Raw genomic sequence first — 26,969 nt, 5'->3', positions numbered from 1 at the left:
CCAAGGAAGTGGGGCGCTAATGGGGCGCTAATGGGGCACACGGCTCAGCAGCGCTACGCACTGAGCCACGTAACACTGCCTTGTTCAAGGGGCTCTTCCCTAAAGAGAAGGTTCACGAGGTTGATTCCGGAGATGAGGGGGTTGACTTATGAGGAAAGGTTGAGTAGGTTGGGCCTCTACTCATTGGAGTTCAGAAGAATGAGAGGTGATCTTATCGAAACGTATAAGATTATGAAGGGGCTTGACAAGGCGGATGTTTCCACTGATGGGGGAGATTAGAACTAGAGGGCATGCTCTTACAATAAGGGGCCACCCATTTAAAACAGAGATGAGGAGGAATTTCTTCTCTTGAGGATTGTAAATCTGTGGAATTTGCTGCCTCAGAGAGCTGTGGAAACTGGGACATTGAATAAATTTAAGACAAAAATAGACAGTTTCTTGAGCGATAAGGGGATAAGGGGTTATGGGGAGCGGGCGGGGAAGTGGAGCTGGGTCCATGATCAGATCAGCCATGATCTTATTGAATGGCGGAGCAGGCTCGAGGGGCCGTATGGCCGACTCCTGGTCCTATTTCTTATGTTCTTATATTCTAAAGTAAAGGGAAGGGCCCAAGCTGCATACTCTGCATATTGGGAACCCACCTACTGGGGAACGGGGGTGCTGCGCGATCAGCCTAGCCGTCATGCAGAGTGCCGACCCCGCGTCCAAATCGGCAGCGTTTTTTTTAACAAACAGCCGGCCACCTCACGTTTAACGTTCGCCCAGCGCCCGGTCCGCGCCCCCTGAACCCGTCACTATCATCGGCCCGGCGCAGCTTCAGGGGGCTATACCCAATTTAGGGTCCGGGATGCTAATGGGGCGATGCATGCGGCGATGACATCACGATCTCCGGGCACAGGAAATCGAGGAGCAACGCCGTCGCACCGCCGCTAAACTCCCGCCGAATCTAGCAAGTATCTTTAGTGGCGTTGTGCCTGGTCGCAATGTCATTTGCGACCCATTAGCACCCCCCCGCACCACCCCCCCCAAGCCCCAGAGCGTTATGAAATTGGGACAAATGTAGATTCAAGTTCCACTTGTTCCTGAGGATTTTGGAGCCTGTTACTGCCTTGTAAAAACGGAGCTTGTAATTTCTCATGTGAAAAGGCATAAAACCTTTTCTAAAATCAACGGGAGGTATCTTATTGACAACAACAACAACTTGCATTTATATAGCACCTTTAATGTAGTAACGTCCCAAGGAGCTTCACACGAGCGACTATCAAACAAAATTTGACTCCGAACCACATAAGCAGATATTAGGACAGATGACCAAAAGCTTGGTCAAAGAGGTAGGCTTTAAGGGTTGTAGGGATGGAGGAGATTAGCGAGAAGTGTAAAAAGGAAAGAAAGCACTTTTCACTACTTCAGGACGTCCCAAAGCGCTTTATAGCCACTGAAGTACTTTTGAAGCGTACTCGCTGTTGTAACGTAGGCAGCCAGTTTGTGCACAGCAAGCTCCCACACACAGCAATGTGATAATGATCAAATAATCTGTTTTTAGTGATGTTGGTTGAGGGACACCAGGATAACTCCCCTGCTCTTCTTCGAAATAATGCCATGGGATCTATTACATCCACCTGAGAGAGCAGACAAGGCCTCGTTTTTAACCTCTCATTCAGCCCATCATGCCTGGGCCAAGGTGGGTAGATGGAGTTAAGTTACAGATCAGTTATGATCTAATTGAAGGGCAGAACAGGCTCGAGAGGCTGAATGGCCTCCTCATATATCCGCTGTTTGGTGAGTATAGGACTCGGGGGTATAGTGTAAAAATTAGAGCCAGGATTTTCAGGAGCGAAATTAGGAAACACTTCTACACACAAAGGGTGATAAAAATTTGGAACTCTCCTCCGCAACCGGCAATTGATGCTGAGTCAATTGTTAATTTTAAATCTGAGATTGATAGATTTTTGTTAACCTAAGGTATTAAGGGATATGGGCCAAAGGCGGGTATATGGAGTTAGGTCAAAGATCAGCCATGATCTCATTGAATGGCGGAACAGGCTGGAGGGGCTCAATGGCCTCCTCCTGTTCCTATGTTCCTAGTCTCCTGTTTCTATGTTCCTATGTTCCCATGCTCCTCTTCCTATGTTCCTAGTCTCCTGTTCCTATGTTCCTATGTTCCCATGCTCCTGTTCTTGTGTTGCATGTGGATGTGGATCAGTTCCCAATGCCCATACCCACCGAGCTCGAAGATCTGAAGTGGCAGGGTCAAGAACCCTGCGGGATATCCATCCTGCCCTGGGGCCGAGCACACATCATCCGAGGGAGGTAGCAGCAAGAGGAAGGAGACGTCTGCTCCGAACTCCAGCACTTCCTGCGTGTACAGTCGAAAATCCACTGCCTAAAAACAGAGAGAAAGCTGCAATTTGTTTTTTGTTCTTTTCTATTGCTCCAGTAGTCTTCCCATTCATTTCGCGCATCATGCCCCATCCAAGCATTCTGGCCACAGTCCTGCTCCGATGCCTCAGCCAATGTCACTCCAAGCCCAAAACCAAAGAGTTGAGTGAGAGTGACCCAGGATAGTGTGCTCTGTGGTGAAGCAGCATAATTCGGCACGACTGACATCAGTTGACCAGAAACTCAACTGGACCAGCCGCATAAAGGCCATGGCTACTAGAGCGGGTCAGAGGCTGGATATTCTGTTGCGAGTGTCTCACCTCCTGACTCCCCAAAGCCTTTCCAGCACCTACAAGGCACAAGCCAGGAATGTGATGGAATACTTTCCATGGGTCTGGATGAGTGCAGCTCCAACAACACTCAAGAAGCTCAACACCATCCAGGCAGGACAAAGCAATCTGTTTGGTCGTCACCTCATCCACCACCTTAAACATTCACTCCCTCCACCATTGGCGTACTGTGACTGCAGTGTGTACCATTCATAGGATTCACTGAACCAACTCGCCAAGGCTTCTTCGGCACCTCCGCGACCTCCACCACGTAGAAGGACAAGGGCAGCAGGCGCATGGGAACACCACCACCTCCATGTTGCCCTCCAAGTCACACACACCATCCTAACTTGGACATATATTGGCCTTTCCTTCATCGTCGCTGGGTCAAAATCTCGGAACTCCCTAACATCACTGTGGGAGCACCTTCACCACACGGACTGTAGCGGTTCAGGAAGAAGACCCACCACCGTCTCGAGGGCAATTAGTGATGGGCATTAAATGCCGGCCTTGCCAGCGACGCCCACATCCCATGAATATGTTAAAAAAGTCCAAGTTGTCTCTAACCCAACACCAATGCTTTAGTCAATCTCAGAAGAGTGAGCCCCTACTGTATCAGTGATACCTTTCCATTCCTATACCCAGTGAGCACTCTGAATCAGAAGGCCAATCTATTGCTAGTTTGTGTTACAATTTGTCGGCTTGGGTTAGATTCAACATCAGTTCTGCAGGGCAGTGAGGATAACAAAACACTGCACGTGCTAAAAATCTGATAACGGAAATTTCTGGAAATACGGAGCAGGCCATTTGAAAAGAACATCGGGACAGGAGGAGGCCATTCAGCCCCTTGAGTCTGTTCCCCCATTCAATCAGATCATGGCCGATCTGCATCTTAAAAAGAAAAGACTTGCATATATATAGCACCTTTCACCACCAGTCGTCTCAAAGTGCTTTACAGCCAATTAAGTACTTTTGGAGCGTAGTTACTGTTGTGATGTGGGAAACGCGGCAATTTGCGCACAGCAAGCTCCCACAAACAGCAATGTGATAACGACCCGATAATCTGTTTTTGTTATGTTGATTGAGGGATAAATATTGGCCCCAGGACACCGGGGAGAACTCCATTGCTCTTCTTCAAAATAGTGCCGCGGGATCTTTTACGTCCACCTGAGAGAGCAGACGGGGCCTCGATTTAACGTCTCATCCAAAAGAAGTTTACTCCATCTACCCGCCTTGGTTCTGTACCCTCAATACCCGTTCCCACCAAAAATCTATCAATCTCAGTGTTGGAATTTTCAATTGATCCCCGGCCTCAGCAGTATTTTGGGGGAAGAGGGTTCCAGATTTCAAGACAAAAAATGGTTTGAATCCTTTTGGGTGGAGTCCCTTTATTAGCATGGGATGTTCTTTGCCAGTTCTCAGGAGGAGTCTCTACCTGAAGAAGGGTTAAAGGTCTTTCCCTCCTTTCAGATGCTGACAGACCTGCTGCGTATTTCCATTATATTCTCGTTCAAAAGGACAAGCTATGAACTAATACAAAAGCAAAATACTGCGGACGCTGGAACCTCCTTCCAGGTCAAACAACGATTTATTTGCATTTCTTGCAATTGAGTATACTGTATTTGCTGCTCACGATGTGGTCTCCTTTACATTGGGGAGACAAAATGCAGATTGGGTGACTGCTTTGTGGAATACCTCTGTTCAGTCTGAGTGTGACCCCGAACTTCTGGTCGCCTGTCACTTTAATTCCCCGCTCCCCTCTCTGTCCTCGGCCTCCTGCACTGTTCCAATGAAGCTCAACGCAAGCTTGAGGAACAGCACCTTACCTTTCGTCTAGGCACTTTACAGCCTTCTGCACTCAACATCGAGTTCAACAATTTCAGACCTTAACGTCTGGCCATTTTTTGTTCCCATTCCTCCTTTTTTTTTTTACAAACCCCCACCCTTTTTATTTTTATTTTTCTCTCTCTTTCCCACGGCAGCTGGTAATGATTCCGCCATTCACACCCTACCTAGACTCATCTTTTGTTTCCTAACTTGTACCATTACCATTTCATGTTGGCCCATCTTCCCCTGTTGTCTCTCTAATCTCTCCTGCCTTCCACCCTATCACAGACCTTCCCTTTTGTTCTTTCCTCCCCTCCCCCTTTCAGGGCCCCCTTGCACTTCCTCAAGAATCTGTTACATCTCGAACTTTTGCCTGTTCTGACCTGAAACATTAACTCTTGTTTCTCTCCACAGATGCTGCCCGACCCGCTGAGATTTCCAGCATTTTCTGTTTTTAAGTCTTTGAACTATCTATGCCACCCAATGCCCAAGACGTTTCGGTCGTCTGCACTGCTGTATAAAGCTGCTGTCTCAATGTGTAAGTTGTACCAGTGTAGGTTACCTGGCTCAGGGCGACATCCAGTTGCTTGAGAAGGTTTTTCACAGCTATGCGTAGGGCCTCTAGGAAACAGCACAGCGAGCTGCCAGTGTTCCCCTCTGTGACGATGGAATCAGTCAGGGACGACACACCTCGTAACCACTCCCACTCCTCCCTGCAATGAGGGAAATGCTGTGAGATTTCTCACTGGACCATGCACTGAGGCGGCTGTTCATCTCCAGGCGCGGTGAAGGCAGGCTGGTCAATATAACGCAGCCAAAGCGACAGGGTGAAGCACGTCAGCCCTCTTGCACAGCACCTTTGCATGCCCAGGGATTGAAATTCCTGTGTGTGCTATATGTGGCAGGCTGTTCATCTCCAGGCGCGGTGAAGGCAGGCTGGTCAATATAACGCAGCCAAAGCGACAGGGTGAAGCACGTCAGCCCTCTTGCACAGCACCTTTGCATGCCCAGGGATTGAAATTCCTGTGTGTGCTATATGTGGCACATTGGATGATACCGGTACACGTTAGTGTGGTCTTTAACCTGTTTCCAGTGCACCTCTAAGGGCGCCTGTGAAGTGCCACACACTGGGGCCAGGCTCATCTGCGATGCCACGGGGGGAGGTGAAGAGAGGTCAGGGATTTCCCCAGAGGTCAAAGGGCCAGGGTGTCTGAGCCAGGGTGCCTGGGACAGGGTGTCTGGGACAGGGTGTCTGGGACAGGGTGTCTGGGTCAGGGTGTCTGGGACAGGTTGTCTGGGACAGGGTGTCTGGGACAGGGTGTCTGGGACAGGGTGTCTGGGACGGATATCTGGGACGGGTTGTCTGGGATGGGTTGTCTGGGGACAGGGTGTCTGGGACAGGTTGTCTGGGACAGGGTGTCTGGGACAGGTTGTCTGGGATGGGTTGTCTGGGACAGGATATCTGGGACAGGTGTCTGGGATGGGTTGTCTGGGACGGTTTGTCAGGGATGGGTTGTCTGGGGACAGGGTGTCTGGGATAGGGTGTCTGGCATGGGTTGTCTGAGATGGGTTGTCTGGGATGGGTTGTCTGGGACAGGGTGTCTGGGACAGGGTGTCTGGGACAGGGTGTCTGGGATGGGTTGTCTGGGACGGGTTGTTTGGGTCAGGATGTCTGGGACAGCTTGTTTGGGCCAAGGTGTCTGGGAAAGGTTGTCTAGGCCGGGGTGTCTGGGACAGGGTGTCTGGGACAGGGTGTCTGGGACGGGTTGTCTGGGCCAGGGTGTCTGGGACAGGGTGTCTGGGACAGGTTATCTGGGACAGGGTGTTTGGGACAGGTTGTCTAGGACAGGGTGTCTGGGACAGGTTGCCTGGGACAGGGTGTCTGGGACAGGTTGCCTGGGACAGGGTGTCTGGGATGGGTTGTCTGGGATGGGTTGTCTGGGATGGGTTGTCTGGGACAGGGTGTCTGGGACGGGTTGTCTGGGATGGGTTGTCTGGGATGGGTTGTCTGGGATGGGTTGTCAGCGATGGGTTGTCTGGGACGGGTTGTCTGGGATGGGTTGTCTGGGACAGGGTGTCTGGGACGGGTTGTCAGGGATGGGTTGTCTGGGACAGGGTATCTGGGACAGGGTGTCTGGAAATGGGTTGTCTGGGACGGGTTGTCTGGGACAAGGTGTCTGGAAATGGGTTGTCTGGGACGGGTTGTCTAGGATGGATTGTCAGGGACAGGGTGTCTGGGACAGGTTGCCTGGGATGCGTTGTCTGGGATGGGTGGTCTGGGACTGGTAGTCTGGGACGGGTTGTCTGGGACGCGTTGTCTGGGATGGGTTGTCTAGGACGCGTTGTCTGGGATGGGTTGTCTGGGACTGGTGGTCTGGCACGGGTTGTCTGGGACGGGTTGTCTGGGACGCGTTGTCTGGGGAGGTTTGTCTGGGATGGGCTGTCTGGGGCGGGTTGTCTAGGACGCGTTGTCTGGGATGGGTTGTCTTGGACGGGTTGTCTGGGAAGGTTTGTCTGGGATGGGCTGTCTGGGACGGGTTGTCTAGGACGCGTTGTCTGGGACTGGTGGTCTGGCACGGGTTGTCTAGGACGCGTTGCCTGGGACGGGTTGTCTGGGACGCGTTGTCTGGGGAGGTTTGTCTGGGATGGGCTGTCTGGGACGGGTTGTCTAGGACGCGTTGTCTGGGATGGGCTGTCTGGGATGGGTTATCTAGGACGCGTTGTCTGGGACTGGTTGTCTGAGATGGGTTGTCTGGGACAGGTTGACAGGGGCATTTGCATATAAATTGCTTAATGACAGCATTAAAACAATGAACACAGGAGTTTGGACAGATGTTTAACCCGTGAGCTAACAGACGACATTAACAAACCCTACATAATCCAGCTATAACATTGGGAACAGTAAGACGCAAGGGTTTGCAAGAAAAGTACGGATAAGGAAGGTCATTTGGCCCATCTTGGTTCATTCATCCAAAAACGTACATTTATATAGCTCCTTAGGACATCCCAAAGCACTTTAGAGCCAATGAAATACTTTTACTGTTGGAATGTAGGAAAGGCAGCAACCAATTTGCGCACAGCAAGCTCCTACAATGTGATTATCTGATGTTGATTGAGGGATAAATATTGGCCAGGACATCAGGGATAACTCCCCTGCTCTTCTTTGGAATAGTGCAGTGGGATCTTTTATTTCCACCTGAGAGGGCAGACGGGACCTCGGTTTAACATTTCATCTGAAAGACGGCACCTCCGACAGTGCAGCACTCCCTCAGCACTGAACTGGAGTGTCAGCCTCGATTATGGGTTAAATTGTCCTGAGTGGGACTTGAACCCATGACCTACTGATGCTGAAGCCAGACTGCTACCCACTGAGCCACGATTGAACTTAAAGTAACCCTAAAGTCCCCCCAGTGCAACATCCAATTGTTCCTTAAATGATGCCAGGGATTTTGCCTCCATCCCTCTATCTGCGACCCTTCCATGCGTTAATCAGTCTGTGTGAAGATCTTCCTGACATCGGCCCTACATTTCTCTTTTACTGTATTGAAACTGTGGGCCCCTGTCCTACTCTTGCAAATCAAATTTAATAGTAGTCCTCCAGAGTTTCCTTCTCCAATCTCTCAGATGCCGACTTCCTAGACTGACAGACCTCAATGTTTCTCAGCTGAGTGGACACAAGGAGCTGGGGTCTGTCCCTGGGGAGAGCCCCCGTCAGCCAGAAGAAGCCCAAGCCGCTGAGGTAGGGTCGCCAATTCTGATAGGTCGTATTCCTGGAGGTATTGTCGCACCCTCCAACTGCCCCGCCCCCACACTCCCGCCATTGGCCACCCAACATGTCAATCCTCGCGGTGGCCCTGCCTCTCCACACCAATCGGGAAGCGAAGAGACTCTTCATTGCCCGATTTGACGATTGTTTTCTGTCAGTCAAACTGCCTTTATTTTTCCCACCTCCCAATATTTCTTATAACAAATTAAAAAAATAAAATATTTTAACGCCCCGATATTTTTGATACCCGGGCGTTGCTCGCGGCAGTGCCGAGGACATTCACCTTTAATTCCTGGAGACTCCAGGCCAATCCTAGGCTGAGGTCGAGGCTGTGAAACGCTGTCCAGATAACAGACCAATGGGACGCAAGAACAGAAGAATTAGGAGCAGGAGTAGGCCATACGGCCCCTCAAGCCTGCTCCGCCATTCAATGAGATCATGGCCGATCATCGACCTCAACTCCACTTTCCCGCCCGATCCCCTTATCCCTTGATTCCTCTAGACTCCAAAAATCTATCTATCTCAGCCTTGAATATACTCAACGACTGAGCATCCATAGCCCTCTGGGGTAGAAAATTCCAAAGATTCACCTCTCTGAGTGAAGAAATTCCTCCTCATCTCTGTCTTAAATGGTCGGCCCCTTATCCTGTGCCCCCTGGTTCTAGACTCTCCAGCCCGGGGGGAAACAACCTCTCAGCATCTACCCTGTCAATCCCCCTCAGAATCTTGTATGTTTCAATGAGATCACCTCTCATTCTTCTAAACTCCAGAGAGTATAGGCCCATTCTACACGTCTCCTCACAGGACAGCCCTCTCATCCCAGGAAGCTGTCTCGCGAACCTTCGTTGCACTGCCTCTGAGGCAAGTATATCCTTCCTTAGGTACGGAGACCAAAACTGTGTGCAGTACTCCAGGGACAGGGGGAGTAACAATTGAGGTGAGAGCTCAAGGAACCAACACGCTCGGGGTATGCAAAGGAGGTGGGAACAATAGAGGAGCAAATCATAGTGGAATTAAAGAGACGAGGGGATTCGAAGAATAGACGGCCAGAGATTACAAAGGGGGAAATCACAATCGTTCCCAATACCTGGATACATTTTTGTTGTCCCGTATCTTGGTGTGACAGAGAACGTTAGGCAACCTGTGAGGGACAAGGACCTTAATCTGATCCACGGAGCTGCAGAGCTTGAGATAACCAAGGTAGAGGCCTGGAGCCAAGGCCTGGCTGATCCACATGTGATAATCCAGCTTGTCCTGGCGGAGAAAACAAATGCAAAGGTCAAAGTGGGTCATTTAACAACGTGTATTTATATAGCATCTTTAATGTAATAAAACATCCCAAGACGCGTGCTATAAGACAAAAGATTTGACACTCAGCCGCATAAGGAGAAATTAGCGCAGGTGACCAAAAGTTTCTCAAAAAGGTAGGTTTTAAGGAGTGTCTTCAATGAGGAAAGAGAGGCGGAGAGGTTTAGGGAGGAAATTCCAGAGCTTGGGGCCCAGGCAACAGAAGGCATGGCCACCAATGATGGAGCGATTATAATCAGGAATGCTGAAGAGGGCAGAATTAGAGGAGCGCACATATCTCAGGGTTGGTTGGGGGGGGGGGGTTGTGGAGATTACAGCGACAGGGAGGGGCGAGGCCATGGAGGAATTTGAAAACAAGGATGAGAATTTTGAAATCGAGGCGTTGCTTAACCGGAAGCCAATGCAGGTCAGCGAGCACAGGGGTGATGGGTGAGCGGGACTTGGTGCGAGTTAGGACATGGGCAGCCGAGTTTTGGATGAGCTCTAGTTTACTTAGAATGTGGGAGGTCAGCCAGGAGTGCGTTGGAATAGTCAAGTCAACTTGACAATGAAATACAAGATCCTGGGGTGTCCTCTTCACCCTGCGCCCCCACTCCCCCACCAAACACTTCCTGTGGTTGTAAATATGAGGGGGCCATTTTAACTTGACTTAGCAGGTGAGAAGCTCATGGGATTGGGTGGACTGCAGGTATCACTCCCTGCCTAATAGCATTGAGGGTGTTAAACCAAGGTTGCACCCAATCCGGTCAGTGTCTCGATGGGCGGGTTAAGGTCAAACAAGGTTAAGCAACGCCTTGATTTCAAAATTCTCATCCTTGATTTCAAATCCCTTCACGTCCTTGCCCCTCCCTACTCCGTAATCGCCACAACTCCCGCACCCCCCCATCCCTGAGATATGTGCGCTCCTCAAATTCTGCCCTCTTGAGCATCCCTGATTATAATTGCTCCACCATACAAACTGCCGCCTTGTATGTCAACTGCACAGGGGGCTCAGTTACATCCGGTCCCTGAAGCTGGGAAATGATTCTAAACACTGGGGTGTGTGGGGGAATGTGCCCTTACCCCAGCCATTCCCTGGGGAGAGCAGTCCTTACCCGGTCTGTACACGGGACGAGAAGGGTGTGTACCCGGAGAGAGGGGTGTGTACCCGGGGAGAGAGGGGTGTGTACCCGGGGAGAGAGGGGTTTGTACCTAGGGAGAGAGACGTGTGTACCCGGGAAGAGAGGGGTGTGTACCCGGGGAGAGAGGGGTGTGTACCCGGGGAGAGAGGGGTGTGTACCCAGGGAAGAGAGGCGTGTGTACCTGGGAGAGAGGGGTGTGTACCCGGGGAGAGGGGTGTGTACCCGGGGAGAGAGGGGTCTGCACCTCGGGGAGAGAGGCGTGTGTACCCGGGAGAGAGGCGTGTGTACCCGGGGAGAGGGGTGTGTACCCAGGGAGAGGGGTCTGCACCTCGGGAGAGAGGGGTGTGTACCCGGGGAGAGAGGTGTGTGCCCGGGGAGAGATGGGTGTGTACCCGGGGAGAAAGGTGTGTGCCCGGGGAGAGTGGGGTGTGTACCCGGGGAGAGAGGTGTGTGCCCGGGGAAAGATGGGTGTGTACCCGGGGAGAGAGGTATGTGCCCGGGGAGAGATGGGTGTGTACCCGGGGAGAGAGGGGTGTGTACCCGGCGAGAGGGGTGTGTACCCGGGGAGAGAGGTGTGTGTACCCAGGGAGAGAGGGGTGTGTACCCAGGGAGAGAGGGGTGTGCATCCGGGAAGAGAGAGATGTGCACCCGGGGAGAGAGAGGTGTGTGCCCGGGGAGAGATGGGTGTGTACCCGGGAGAGAGGGATGTGTACCCAGGGAGAGAGGGATGTGCACCCGGGAAGAGAGAGATGTGTACCCGGGGAGAGAGGGGTGTGTACCTGGAGAGAGGAGACCCTACCCGGGAAGAGAGGGGAGTATACCCGGGGAGAGAGAGGTGTGTACTGGGAGAGAGGGGTGTGTACCTGGGGAGAGGAGACTCTACCTGGGAAGAGAGGGGTGTGTACCCGGGGAGAGAGAGGTGTGTACCGGGAGAGAGGGGTGTGTACCTGGGGAGAGGAGACCCTACCCGGGAAGAGAGGGGTGTGTACCCGGGAAGAGGAGACCCTACTCGCGGAGAGCAGTCCTACCCGCCTGTTCTCGGGGTGAAGAGGTCACCAATTCCCTTGTGAGCCTGTTACAATGGACCTGAGGATGTCAATTATCACCAGTCAGCGTTGTATCAATCAACATTTGTACTACAACGTAGTTCAGGATGGATAGGGGGTGATGGGTGGGCGGGACTTGGTGCGAGTTAGGACACGGGCAGCAGAGGTTTGGATGAGCTGATATATATGGAGGGTGGAAGATGGGAGGGCGGTCAGTGGAGCGTTGGAATGGTCGAGTCTGGAGGTGACAAAGGCCTGGATGAGGGTTTCAGTGGCGGAGAGGTCGAGGCGGGCCTGAAGTGACCAATATTATGGAAGTAGGCAGTCTTTGTGACGAAGCTCAGGGGTACAGTCTGGTGGAGTGGCTGGGAGGGGAATGGAGTCTGTGGCAGGGGCTGAAGTCAATGGCTTTAACCTTCCCAATGTTTAATTTGAGGAAGGACTCGGTGTCATGAATTCATAGAATTCTAGAATGGTTACAGCACAGAATGAGGCCATTCGGCCCATCAAGCCCGTGCCGGCTCTCTGCAAGAGCACTTCAGCTAGTCCCACTCCCTCGCCTATTCCCCGTAGCCCTGCAAATATTTTACATCAGGTGCTTATCCAATTTCCTTTTTAAAGTGGTGACTGAATCTGCCTCCACCACCCTTTCAGGCAGTGCATTCCAGATCATAACCACTCGCTGTGCAAACAAGTTTTTCCTCATGTCGAGTTTGGTTCTTTTGCCAATCACCTTAAATCTGTGTCCTCTGGTTCTCAACCCTTCCCCCAATGGGAACAGTTTCTCTTTACTCTGTCCAGACCCCGATCAAATCTCCTCTCAATCGTTTCTGCTCCAAGGAGAACAACCCCAGCTTCTCCAGTCTATCCACGAATCATTCTTGTAAATCTTTTCTGCACCCTCTCTAAGGCCTTCACATCCTTCCTAAAGTGCGGTGCCCAGAATTGGACACAATACTCCAGTTTAGTCCAAACCAGTGTTTTATACAGGTTCATCATAACTTCCTTGCTTTTGTACTGTGCCTCTATTTATGAAGCCCAGGATCCCGTATGCTCTTTTAACCACTTTCGCAACCTGCCCTGCCAACTTCAATGACTTGTGCACATATACCCCCAGGCCTCTCTGTTCATGCACCCCTTCAGGATTGTACCCTTTAGTTTATATTGTCTCGCCTCATTCTTCCTACTAAAATGTATCACTTCACACTGTTCTGTGTTAAATTTCATCTGCCACATGTCCGCCCATTCCACTAGCCTGTCGATGTCCTCTTGTAGTCTATCACTCTCCTCCTAACTGTCCATTATACTCCAAAGTTTTGTGTCAGACAAGAAGTCTGAGAACACAGAGGTAGTGGAGGGGTCGAGAGAGGTGGTGGAGGTGTAGAGCTGAGTATCTGTCAGTGTACATTTGGGAGCGGCCTCATGTCTGTGGATGATGCCTCCAAGGGGCAGCCTGTGGATAAGGAAGAGGAAGCAACCACGGATAGATTCCTGGATATTTGTGGTGGTCACGGTGCAGGGGCGGGAAGAGAAGCCATTGCTGGAGATGCTCAGCCTACGACTGGATGGGTAAGAGTGGCACCAGGCGAGGGCAGTCCAATCCAGCTGGAGTTCGGAGGTGAGGCGATGGAGGAACACGGTGTGGTCAACCATGTCAAAGAGTGCAGAGCGTTCGAGGAGCGATAATGCACCACAGTTAGTCACAATGCATGGCATTCGTGACTTTGATTGGGATCATTTCAGTGCTGTGTCAGGGGCAGAAACCTGAATGGAGAGATTCAAATGTGGAGCTGTGTGAAAAATGAGTGCACATTTAGCAAATATCAACACTTCCAAGAACTTTGGAAGAGACAGGGAGGTTGGAGATGGGTCAACAGTTTGTAAGGGCAGAGAGGTCGAGGGGAACCTTTTGAAGGGGGAACGATGGTGAAGCTTTTGAAAGGGAGGGGCTATGCCTGAGGAGAGGGAACTATTTACAACAGGTTGGCGTGGGGCCACAGGAAACATAGAAACATAGAAAGTAGGTGCAGGAGCAGGCCATTCGGCCCTTCGAGCCTGCACCACCATTCAATATGATCATGGCTGATCATGCAACTTCAGTACCCCATTCCTGCTTTCTCTCCATACCCCTTGATCCCTTTAGCCGTAAGGGGCACATCTAACTCCCTTTTGAATATATCTAATGAACTGGCCTCAATAACTTTCTGTGGTAGAGAATTCCACAGGTTCACAATTCTCTGAGTGAAGGGAAGTTGGGCGGCTAGCAGTTTAGTGAGAATGGTACAGGATGTGGGTCTCATGGGGGAGACAAGCACAGAAAGGGCATGAGGGGAGAGAATGTAGACAGAGAGACATGGCTTCAGGGTGAGGGCAGGGGGAGCCTGGGGGATGTTTGCTTTGTGGACCAGGGGAAGGAAGGGAAGAGGCAGAGGCTGCTGATTGGATGGCCACAATCTTGACAAATAAGTCGATGAACCCCTCGCTCCTGTTGATGGTAAGGATGGAGGGGCAGGGAGAGGGGTTAAGGAGAGAGCTGATACTGGAGAAAAGAAACTGGGTTACCTTTGAAAGTTAAGATTGCAATGTATTTGCTTCATGGGTTCTTTGCTTAAGAATTCGTAGCAACACATTGCTATTAAGAACTAGTTGGTTTCTTAACAAAAGTTTGACAATCCTACTACACATTACCAGTTCATCCACTCGGCTCACAACTGCATACATAAGAACATAAGAAATAGGAGCAGGAGTAGGCCACCTGGCCTCTCAAGCCGGCTCCGCCATTTAATAAGATCATGGCTGATCTGATCATGGACTCAGCTCCACTTCTCCGCCTGCTTCCATAACCCTTTATTTCCTTATCGCTCAAAAATCTGTCTATCTCTGCCTTAAATATATTCAATGACCCAGCCTCCACAGCTCTCTGGGGCAGAGAATTCCACAGATTTACAACCCTCTGAGAGAAGAAATTCCTCCTCATCTCAGTTTTAAATAGGCGACCCTTTATTCTGAGACTATGTCCCTTAGTTTTAGTTTCTCCTATGAGTGGAAATATCTTCTCTGCATCCACCTTGTCGAGCCCCCTCATTATCTTATATGTTTCGATAAGATCACCTCTCATTCTTCTGAACTCCAATGAGTAGAGGCCCAACCTACTCAACCTATCCTCATAAGTCAACCCCTCATCTCCAGAATCAACCTAGTGAACCTTCTCTGAACAGCCTCCAATGCAAGTATATCCTTCCTTATATACGGAGACCAAAACTGTACACAGTACTCTAGGTGTGGCCTCACCAATACCCTGTACTGTTACAGCAGGACCTCTCTGCTTTTATACTCTATCCCTCTTGCAATAAAGGCCAACATTCCATTTGCCTTTCTGATTACTTGCTGTACCTGCATACTAACATTTTGTGTTTTATGCACAAGGACCCCAGGTCCCTCGGTACTGCAGCACGTTGCAATTTTTCTCCATTTAAATTATAATTTGCTTTTCTATTTTTTCTGTCAAAATTTTCCCACATTATACTCCATCTGCCAAATCTGCCCACTCACTTAGCCCGTCTATAGCCTCACAATTTGCTTTCCCACCCATCTTTGTATCATCAGCAAACTTGGCTACATTACACTCGGTCCCTTCCTCCAAGTGGTTAATATAGATTGTAAATAATTGGGGTCACAGCAGCAATCCCTGCGGCGCACCACTAGTCACTAGCCAACCGGAAAATGACCCAATTATCCCCACTCACTGTTTTTTGTTAGTTAGCCAATCCTCTATTCATGCTAATATATTACCCCCAGCCCCGTGAACTTTTATCTTCTGCAGTAACCTTTTATGTGGCACCTTGTCAAATGCCTTGTGGAAGTCCAAATACACCACATCCACTGGTTCCCCCTTATCCACCCTACTCGTTACATCCTCAAAGAACGGCAGTAAATTTGTCAAACATGATTTCCTTTTCATAAAACTATGCTGACTCTGCTTGATTGAATTATACTTTTCCAAATGTCCCGCTACTGCTTCCTTAATAATGGACTCCAGCATTTCCCCAACGACAGATGTTAGGCTAACTGGTCGATAGTTTCCTACTTTTTGTCTGCCTCTGTCATGGATGACCTAGACCCAACTGACTGGGGTTTTATTGAATCTTGTGAACCTCATGTGACTGGCTAAGCCACTCACAAATGTAACAGCTCTACAACTCTTTTAAATTATAACTTTGAGCCAAGTGCCTCCTTGTTAAAGGGGGCATAATGATTAGAAGCCACAAATTAAAAAATAAAAGTTAAAGAGAACCTTAACAGATGAAATTAAAATTCTGTTCCCTGTTGTAATGATACACTCCAGTCCCTCTGGTGCCCATCTCTCGCGGAAGGCCGCGAGCGTACCGGTGGACACCGCGTGCTCCATCTCCAGGCACGAACGTAGCCGCGGAAGAGAGGCAGGCAGTCGGGCTGAATGACCCCCTCGACCGCCTGCTGCCTGGACCGGTTAATGGTCACCTTGGCCATGCCCAGGAGCAGTCCCACGAGGAGGCCTTCCGACCTGCCTGCTCCCCTCCACACAGGGTGCCCGAAGATCAGGAGTGTGGGACAGCAACAGCTCTACAAATCTATGAGCACACTCACAGGTGCATACATTGCGAAGATCTAGGCACCTGCTCATCCATCTTCGGGGAAGGCACAGGAAAACTTTGTAGAAGTTTTACTGAAGAAAGTCAGTGGGTGAGACACTGGAATGTGGACGGAGTGAGTTCCATCAGGTCCTTGGGATGAACCAGCTCGAGGGGCCGAATAGATTTTCCTCATTCAGCATTAGAGGTGGGAAGGTGGGAGGGGGACGGGCGGAGAAGAGCGCGGTGCAATGATTGTAAACCCAATAATAAAAGAGAGGATTTGCAATTCTGTGACTTGCAGCTGAGAGGGGCGAATGTCCTTGCTCGAGGGACCACTATGTTCATGTAACATTCCATGCTGCACTATTTCAACCCATTTCATTTAAAAGGGGTTAATGATTGTCGTTAGCGCACAGAGGAATATTAAAAAAATGTGTGAACCAATCACTACCAGGGTCATTAAACAGCAAGGGGTCGGTGTGGAGATAAATGTTGGTGTACTTTCCAAATTCAGGTCTGTGCTGAAACAAACAATATCAGTGGGATCTAGGCAGTGAGGGAATGAGGGATATAGTGAGGAGGTAGTGAGGGATATAGTGAGGGATAGAGAGATAGAGCAGGTAGTGAGGGATATAGTGAGGGATAGATTGAGGGATAGAGTGAGGGATAGTGAGTGATATAGTGAGGGACATGGTGAGGGATACAGTGAGGGATAGTGAGTGATATAGTGAGGGATATAGTGAGGGATAGAGTGAGCAGGTAGTGAGGGATATAGTGAGGGACATAGTGAGGGATAGAGTGAGCAGGTAGTGAGGGATATAGTGAGGGAGAAGTAAGAGATATAATGACGGATATAGTGAGGGATAGAGTGAGGGATAGAGTGAGGGATATAGTGAGGGATATAGTGAGGGATAGAGTGAGGGATAGAGTGAGGGATAGTGAGGAGGGAATGAGGGATATATTGAGGGATAGAGTGAGGGATAGAGTGAGGGATAGTGAGGAGGGAATGAGGGACAGAGTGAGGGATAGAGTGAGGGATATAGTGAGGGATAGTGAGGGATATAGTGATGGATAGTGAGGAGGGAATGAGGGATATAGTGAGGGATAAAGTGAGGTTAAGTCTAAGAGGCTTTCCCTACTTTGAACATTTCAATAGTGAGGAACAATGAGGGATAGAGTGAGGGATAGAGTGAGGGATATAGTGAGGGATATAGTGAGGAACAATGAGTGATATAGTGAAGGATATAGTGAGGGATAGTGAGGAGAGAATGAGGGATAGAGTGAGGGCTAGAGTGAGGGATATAGTGAAGGATAGAGTGGGGGATATAGTGAGGGATATAATGAGGGATAGTGAGGGATAGAGTGAGGGATAGAGTGAGGGATAGAGCGAGGGATAGAGTGAAGGATATAATGAGGGATATATAGTGAGATGATAATTTGTTTCTGGCTGCGGCAGAGATCAGCTCTTACAGAAGGTAGGTACTGCAGGGAATTTAATGGCCAGAGTGATCGCCTTGAGGGGTCAGAGAGGAATTTTGCAGATTTTTTTTCCCATATTGGCCTGGATTTTTTTGCCTCTCCCAGGAGATCACATGGTTTCGGGTGGGGTTGAGTGTATATGTTGTGATACACAAGGTATCGCAGTTGTGTGGGTCAGGCTTGATGGGGTCTTTACCTGTCCGTCATTGTTCGTCTGTTGGTATGGCAGCCAGCGTTTGTTAAGTCTTAGAGGCTTTCCCTACTTTGAACGTTTCAATAGATAAGATCAAAGGTTACCTTCAGGGTCATGAAGAGCCGGTCCATGGCGGTGACGCGGTCCAGAGCAGAGACGGATTTCCGATAGTTGTGAAGCTTTGAAAGCGGGCTCCATCGGACGTTCTCCAGTACTTGCGATGGGGGAAGTTCCTTGATCGTTAGGATCAGCACGTTCCCCAGCTTGTCCTTGATTGGCTCAAAGTGCACCTGGCCCAAATCTTGTGTTCCCAGCGCGCCCTAAACAACGGAATGACACAACTTTGTTGTTAGGACTAGAATTTTAGCTGTGAGGAAAGATTGGGTAGGCTGGGTTTGTTATCTTTGGAACAGAAGAGGCTGAGGGGAGACCTTATTGAGATGTACAAAATGATGAGAGGCCTAGATAGAGTGGATAGGAAGGACCCATTTCCCTTGGCAGAGAGGTCAACAGCCAGAGGGCATAGATTTAAAGTAATTGGTAGGAGGTTTAGAGGAGATATGAGGGGAAATGTCTTCACCTAGAGGGTGGTGGGGGTCTGGAACTCACTGCCTGAATGGATGGTAGAGGCAGAAACCCTCACCACATTTAAAAAGCACTTGCACAAGTGCCGTAACCTACAGGGCTATGGACCAAGAGCTGGAAAATGGGATTAGGCTGGATGGCTCTTTGTCGGCCAGTGCGGACACGATGGGCCGAAATGGCCTCCTTCCGTGCTGTAAATTTTTATGATTCTATAACTTAACCTCACCTTCACCTGTGCTGGGGATGTGGAGCACGGGGATTGCACAGCTTTCTATCTGTCTTTCTATTTGGGAGTAGGAACTTCGTCGGTTTCTCCCGATCCTGGGATCTCCACCTGGGGCCGGGAGGGTGGCTGGGAGATCGGAGACCTGGGCTCAGCTTGGTGCTCTGAGCCTGACCTCTGAACTATGAGCCAACCCCCTCCCCATGCGGTGAAACCCTCGGCCTGTTGACATGGCTGAGATTGGGAACTTTATGGTCCATCAAACTCCAATCCCATGTCCCATCAGGGAGTGCTGCCCAATCAGGCAGAGGATAATGAAGTAGGAGGTACAGTAAATCATGCTGAGGCTCAAAGGAGGGTACAAGGGGCGATTGATAAGATGGCGGAATGGACAGAAATGATAGTGAATTGCATTCACTATCCAATATGAGGTGTTACATTTTGGCTACAAATAGTAATGATTATACTTTGAATGAGGCACGCCTTGGCGATAGATAGATAGACTTGCATTTATATAGCGCCTTTCACAACCACCGGACGTCACAAAGCACTTTACAGCAAATGAAGCACTTGTTCAAGTGTAGTCACTGTTGTAATGTGGGAAAAGTGGCAGCCAATTTGCGCACAGCAAGCTCCCACAAACAGCAATGTGATAATGACCAGATAATCTGTTATAGTGATGTTGATTGAGGGATAAATATTGGCCTTAGGACACCGGGGATAACTCCCCTGCTCTTCTTCGAAATAGTGTCATGGGATCTTTTATGTCCGCTTGAGAGGGCTGACGGGGCCTCAGTTTAACGTCTCATCTGAAAGACGGCACCTCCGACAGTGCAGCACTCTCTTAGTACTGCACTGGAGTGTCAGCCTAGATTTTCTGACTTCGAGGTGAGGGTGCTACCCACTGAGCCACAGCTGTGGAAGAGCAGAGGAATTTTGGGGTTCAGGTTAACCAGATATTAAAAGCAGCGCCTCAAGTAGATAAGGCCATCAAAAGCCAATGGAACACATAGAAACATAGAAACATAGAAAATAGGTGCAGGAGTAGGTTATTCGGCCCTTCGAGACTGCACTACCATTCAATAAGTTCATGGCTGATCATGCAACTTCAGTACCCCATTCCTGCTTTCTCTCCACACCCCTTGATCCCTTTAGCCGTAAGGGCCACATCTAACTCCCTTTTGAATATTTCTAACGAACTGGACTCAACAACTTTCTGTGGTAGAGAATTCCACAGGTTCACAATTCTCTGAGTGAAGAAGTTTCTCCTCATCTCAGTCCTAAATGGCTTACCCCTTATCCTTAGACTATGAGCCCTGGTTCTGGACATCCCCAACATCGGGAACATTCTTCCTGCCTCTAACCTGTCCAGTCCCGTCAGAATTTTATATGTTTCTATGAGATCCCCTCTCATTCTTCTAAATTCCAGTGAATATAAGCCTAGTCTATCCAGTCTTTCTTCATATGACAGTCCTGCCATACTGGATTAAGGGGTCTGGAATGATGGGATGTTGATGTAAGATTAACTGTAAGTGATTTAGGACTGAGAAAAAAGGAAAGATTTGCATTTCTATAGCGCCTTTCACAACCACCGGACGTCCTAAAGCACTTTACAGCCAAAGAAGTACTTTTTAAAGTGTAATCACTGTTGTAATGTGGGAAACGCAGCAGCCAATTTGTGCACAGCAAGCTCCCACAAACAGCAATGTGATAATGACCAGATAACTTTTTTTTTGTTATGCTGATTGAGGGATAAATATTGGCCCCAGCACTCTCGGGATAACTCCCCTGCTCTTCTTTGAAATAGTGCCACGGGATCTTTTACCTCCACTTGAGAGAGCAGATGGGGCCTTAGTTTAACGTCTCATCCAAAAGACAGCACCTCCAACAATACAGCACTCCCCTGGGAGTGTCAACCTAGATTATATGCTCAGTTCCCTGGAGTGGGATTTAAACCCACAACCTTCTGACTCAGAGGCAAGTGTGCTAACCACTGAGCCACATCTGGCACTAAAGAGAGTGGGAGAAATGTTTTAACATGGAACGTTGTGAGGTTGAGGAATGTACAATAAAAGTTAGTGACCGGACCAGCGACCATGTCAATATTTAGAATAGGTTAGATATGTGGCTGAGGGAAATTGAATTAAGGGCTATGTAACTGGGATTAGTGCCAAGTTGTATAGAACTTTATTTAGATCACACAGCAGAGAGGATTTACAAGGATGATACCAGAAGTGAGAGGGTATACCTCAGGAAAGGATGAACAGGCTGGGTCTCTTTTCTCTTGAAAAGAGAAGGATGAGTGGTGACCTAATGGAGATCTTTAAAATTATGAAAGGTTTTAATAGTATAGTTACAGATACATCCCCAGCACTGAAGCACTGCCCACACTCGATCAGCTTCGCTGGGCAGGCCACACAGTTTGCATCCCAGACATAGAAACATAGAAAGATAGAAAATAGGTGCAGGAGTAGGCCATTCGGCCCTTCTAGCCTGCACCGCCATTCAATGAGTTCATGGCTGAACATGCAACTTCAGTACCCCATTCCTGCTTTCTCGCCATACCCCTTGATCCCCCTAGTAGTAAGGACTTCAACTAACTCGAGACTCCCTAAGCAAATGCTTTATGCAGAGCTCCTTCACGGCAAACGAGCTAAAGGTGAGCAGTGGAAACGTTACAAGGACTCCCTCAAAGCCTCCCTGGTAAAGTGCAACATCACCACTGACACCTGGGAGACCCTGTCTGAAGACCGCCCTAGGTGAAGAAAGTGCATCCGGGAGGGCGCTGAGCTCTTCGAATCTCAACACCACGAGCGTGAAGAGGTCAGGCGTAGGCAGCGGAAGGAGCATGCGGCAAACCAGTCCCACCCACCCCTTCCCTCGGCGAAAGTCTGTCCCACCTGTGACAGAGTCTGTGGCTCTCGTATTGGACTGTTCAGCCACCAAAGAACTCACTTGCGGGGAAGAGCATAACTAGAGGCCATCAACATAAGATAGTCACCAAGAAATCCAATGGGGAATTCAGGAGAAACTTCTTTACCCAGAGAGTGGTGAGAATGTGGAACTCGCTACCACAGGGAGTGGTTGAAGCGAACAGTATCGATGCATTTAAGGGAAGGCTAGACAAGCATAGGAGAAGGGAATAGGGGATTATGGTGATAGATTTAGATAAGGAAAGACGGGAGGAGGCTCGAGTGGAGCATAAAAGCCGGCATGGACTGGTTGGGCCGAATGGCCTGTTTCTGTGCCGTATATCTGATGTAATTAGGATTTTGCCTGTGAGAAAGATAAACATCACCACGGATTGGTAATTACCATTGGGGGACACCTGGTGGCGGTATACACCAGCAATTTGACCACGTTCAGTCACAGCAACAGTTGGAATTCTGTAATGTGCAGATATCGATGGTTCAAATAAATTGTATATCCAATTCAAAACAGAATCATAGGTGTTGGTGCTAGCTCTTTGTTAGAGTAACTGCCCTGCTCTCTCCTTGTAGTCCAGTCTGTTCCTGTATTTCAATATTTATTCAATTTTCCCTTAAAAGATGCAGTGGTCTCTGCCTCCTCCGCTCTCCATGGCAAAGCATTCCAGGCTCTTACCACCCGCTGTGTATACAAATGTCTCTGAACCTCTCTCCTTACTCTCTGCGATCGTACTAAATCAACGCGCCCTCCTCACCGACTCCCCAAACAGCGGAAATCGTTCTTTCGCTTCGACACACTTATCAAAACTCTTCATAATTTAACAAAATCCTTTATTAAATCTCCTCCTGCCCTTCTCTGTTCCGGTGGAAATTGTCCCAGAATCTCAAAATCTCTCCTCTTACCTGTAGTTTCCCACCCCTGCGCTGCTGCCAAATCGACACTAAACCCCCTCTGGTTTTAAAGCCCTTTCTATAACAGGGCACAATACTTCACAAAGTACTTTAACACTAACTGCGGCTGCAAAGTATTTGCTTAATCGGTTCTTTGCTTAAGAATTCATAGCAACACATTGCCATTAAGAACTAGTCGGTTTATTAGCAAAGGTTTAACACACACTACATATTACCAGTTCATCCACTATGCTCACAACTGCATGCCTCATCGTGGATCTCCTGAACCCAAGAGTCTTGTGAACTCACAATGGAACAGCTCTACAAACCTGGCACTCATAGGGGAAACTAAAACTAGGGGACCTAGTCTCAGAATAAGGAGCTGCCCATTTAAAACTGAGATGAGCAGGAATTTTTTCTCTGAGGGTTGTAAATCTGTGGAATTCTCTGTCCCAGAGAGCTGTGGCGGCTGGGTCACTGAATATATTTAAGGCGGAGATAGACAGACTTTTGAGCGATAAGGGAATAAAGGGTAATGGGGAGCGGGCAGGGAAGTAGAGTTGAGTCCATGATCAGATCAGCCAGGATCTTATTGAATGGCGGAGCAGGCTCGAGGGGCCGTATGGCTGACTCCTGCTCCTATTTCTTATGACTGTAACAAATTTGCTCTTGCTGCACCCATACATATCTAAACGTTCATTAGTTTTATCTCAAATTGTGAATTCTGAGAGTCCGTGGACAATTAATGTGAAAGATGTATTTGAATTTAAGATGTATAAATATAAGGGTCAGAAAAATGAAAGACCAAAGTGTATGTCTTTGATTAAATCCTGATGCTGATGTCTCATACCTGGAGCTGGGACACCGCTAACAACATCTTCTGCCTGGTCTGTAACACTGAGGAGGAGGAGGAGAGTGCGGAATTCATTCCCTGCCGCAGCCACTGGATGTCCTTCCACATGCAGGAGAGCTGGGGAGAGGCCACAACACAAATGCTCCAATTATATATCGGCAAGAGCGAAGACAATGGCCGGAATTTTGCCGGTGGTCTAAGGACAGGATCGGAGGCGGGTCAGCCGTGAAATTTGAAATGATTGACAGGAGGTCGGGACCGCCTCCACGCTGCTTCTCCAGGTGTCGGATGTGTCGACGCTGAACAGACCCGACATGAAGCGGCAGGAGAGTCAATTTAGGCGATTCAGACCTTGTTAAGAGGCTATTAAAGACAATTTTCAGCTCAACTTACCGTTTTTCCAGGTTTTCCACGAGGTTCCCGCTGCTCGGCATCAGGTCAGGTAAGGACGCCGGGAGTTGTGTCAGCAAGAATTAATTTCTTTACCTGACAGCTGCAAATGTGCTATACAAGCTCCCATCTCACAGCTGTTCACTTTCTACGATCAGAAGCGGTTGTTTGCTGCATTTGGAAGGCACATTAAGCTTTATGCAGGTTGTAAGTGTTTGGAGTCATCTCTCTATCCAGTGTCACCTCATTGGAACAATCTCTCTCACCATTGGCAGATCGCTTCTGTCATCTCAAGTTCACCTGCCATCTATTCCTTCAGCATCGGTGCCCTTGAAACTATCTCACCTTGGTTCTCAGAATCCCACCGCGAACAGCCCCAAAACCAGCAGCACCAGTCACACCAACAGCACCAACAACCACATCGACCTTCTCCGCAATCACCTGCTGCTGCACAGAACACAGGGCAGCAGCACACGGCCACATTGCTGCCTGGGACGCCAGGATTGGCTTCACCATCACCAGATTTACTTCCCTTGATGCTGTACACCCTGGTTGCCACATGATGTGCCAGGTTGGCACCACCCCACACCAGTACCATAAAGCATCCCTACTATGCCCAAGCCATTCCTTTCACACTCATCACCATTGCAGGGGGGTTACCCATATGTCTCAGCATTCACTGCAATTCACCAAGCTATTTCCAAAGGTGCGGACAAATCTGTCCAAGAAAGTAAAGTGTTCAAAATAAAGCTTTTAATGTTTGACAACACATTAACAGAAACTTTACATGAACATTGGCGAAAACACCCAATGCCTACTCTTGTGTGCTGTTAGTTGGTATGATTGCATTAGGAGGAGGGTGAGTGTGAGGGGCAGCTAGTGAGATGGGGAACTGATAATGTAGATAGAGAAAGATGGATGGGTGGAGGTGCAAGGTAAGTTGGTGTAAGTAAGGATGTGGAGGATTGGGTAGGGAAGGCAGAGTGATGGGGGTGTGATGAGAGGCACAGCAGGATGACGCTGAGTAAGGCTCTGCAGTAACATTTCATGATCTACTGAGATCATTGAAAGATTTGTGCCACTGCAGCCAGGTCCTCCTGATGACATCCCTGCTTGTGCCCTCCTGTGCAATGTGCAACCAGGCTGCGTTGGTATCCTGGGGAGGCCTCTTCTGCCCATTGGAAGGGAAGAAAACCTCCCTGCGGCTGTGTTTGTAGACCTGTTGCATTGTGAGTGGCTTAGCCAGTCATGTGATGTTCACAAGACTCAATAAAATCCTAGTCAGTTGAGTCTAGGTCATCCATGATGAGGTTTGCAGTTCTGAGCCTAGTGGATGAACTGGTACTGTGCAGTGTGATTGTTAAACCTTTGTTAATAAACCAACTAGTTCTTAATAGCAATGTGTTGCTATGAATTCTTAAGCTAAGAACCCATGAAGCAAATGTTGTTGGTCCCGACATGGACCATGACAACTGGATCTTCACCCTCCCTTTCCAATTTCCTCTCCAGTTGCTCCGAGATATCCTGTACCCTGGCACCAGGTAGGCAACACACCCTCCAGGACTCTCAGTTACAACTGCAGTGGATGTTATCTATCCCCCTAATTATTGAATCCCCTGACTACAACCTTTCTATTCTGCTCTTCCTCCTGCCTTGCACTCCTTCACAGTGCCATGGTTGCCATTCTGGCCATCCTTTCTGCAACCTTCATTCTCACCCTCACAGGTAGTAAGTACATTGCAAGGATTGAGACCAATGTTCTGTGGAACCTTCTTCTCTGTCTCCCTTAGGTTCCCACTCCTCTGCTGACTAACAGTCACACACTTCCCTTTCTGCACCTTCTTCTGAGGTGTGACTGTCCAGAAATTCCTACCCCTCTTGTACATGTCGGAATGTCACTAACTCGCACTCCAGCTAAACAACTCTGAACCAGAGTGACTCACGACAGAGACATTTCCTACAGATATGGTCATACGGGGCAGTCTTGCTGTCCACAACTTCCCACATTCTGCAGTCCCGACACACTGCGTGTGCTGCCATTTCTAATCTTTATTTATTTATTTATTGTTATCAGTAATTTATTTCTGGAAGTAATAGATTCACTTGAGGTCCAGATTATAATTAGTAGGTGGACTTAGATTGATTTCAAATGAATTAATAATTAATTTTAAGTCTGACTGTTTGGTTACTTATTTAATTACTTATTTCAAGTTGATAGATTGGTTTATAGTTGAAATTAGAATGTAGAGAAAAAGAAAAAAAACAGAACACTGCATTTATATAGCATGACCACAGGACGTCCCAAAGAGCTTTACAGCCACTGAAGTACTTTTTGAAGTGTAGTTACTGTTGTAATGTTGGAAATGAAAAGCCAATTTGCTCACAGCAAACTCCCATTAACAGCAATGTGATAATGACCAGATAATCTGTTTTAGTGACGCTGGTTGAGGGATAAATATTGGCTGGGACATGAGAGAGCAGACGGGGCCTCGGTTTAGCATCTCCTCTGAAAGACGGCACCTCCGACAGTCCAGCATTGCACTGGAGTGTCAGCCTGAATTTGTGTGCTCAAATCTCTGGAATGGAACTTGAACCCACAACCTTCTGACTCAGAGGCGAGAGAGTGCTGCCCACTGAGCCACGGCTGACACACATAATATATTAATACTCCAGCTGAGGCCCTACCAGTGATTTATAAAAGTTCACTCCAGCCTGCAGTCTAGGACCCACCCCTGCGAGGGGTATTGATGAAAGTCCACGTGCACGGACACAGGGGGCTAATCCTGTCTGCTTCGTACCTTAGAGAACCAGAGGAATTCCTGCATGTCGGAGCCAGAGCAGGAGCTGTCAATCTCAACAAGCGGGAGCTGATCCTCGTTCGTAACCAGAATGTTCTCCTTGTGGAAGAAAATGGCAGCTAAGTAGACACCCCTAAAACAAATGAAGAAAAGGAGTTACAAACCGTGTCTCTGTCAGCAGGCGATACACAGCCAGAGCCAGCGAGCCGCGTGCAGTAAATTCAGGCAGGTTATTTCAAAA

At 48.8% G+C, this 26,969-nt stretch overlaps 1 protein-coding gene across 1 annotated transcript in view; it reads right to left on the bottom strand.

Moving 5' to 3' along the window:
- LOC139230491 (ankyrin repeat and fibronectin type-III domain-containing protein 1-like) overlaps positions 1-26,969 on the bottom strand; it is a 121,584-nt gene that overhangs the window by 13,441 nt on the left and 81,174 nt on the right. Inside the window, exons 10-15 of the mRNA XM_070862313.1 lie at positions 26,729-26,861; positions 23,538-23,657; positions 18,166-18,381; positions 9,389-9,555; positions 5,098-5,248; positions 2,224-2,383 (exon numbers count right to left, since the gene is read on the bottom strand). Coding sequence (XP_070718414.1) covers positions 2,224-2,383; positions 5,098-5,248; positions 9,389-9,555; positions 18,166-18,381; positions 23,538-23,657; positions 26,729-26,861 — 947 coding nt within the window. The remainder of the gene's footprint in view (positions 1-2,223; positions 2,384-5,097; positions 5,249-9,388; positions 9,556-18,165; positions 18,382-23,537; positions 23,658-26,728; positions 26,862-26,969) is intronic.

Source organism: Pristiophorus japonicus, chromosome 19 (genome assembly GCF_044704955.1).
Source record: "Pristiophorus japonicus isolate sPriJap1 chromosome 19, sPriJap1.hap1, whole genome shotgun sequence".
NCBI lineage: Eukaryota > Metazoa > Chordata > Chondrichthyes > Pristiophoridae > Pristiophorus > Pristiophorus japonicus.
Note: the sequence above shows the minus strand (reverse complement) of the source record. Positions and strands in the feature narration are given on the sequence as shown.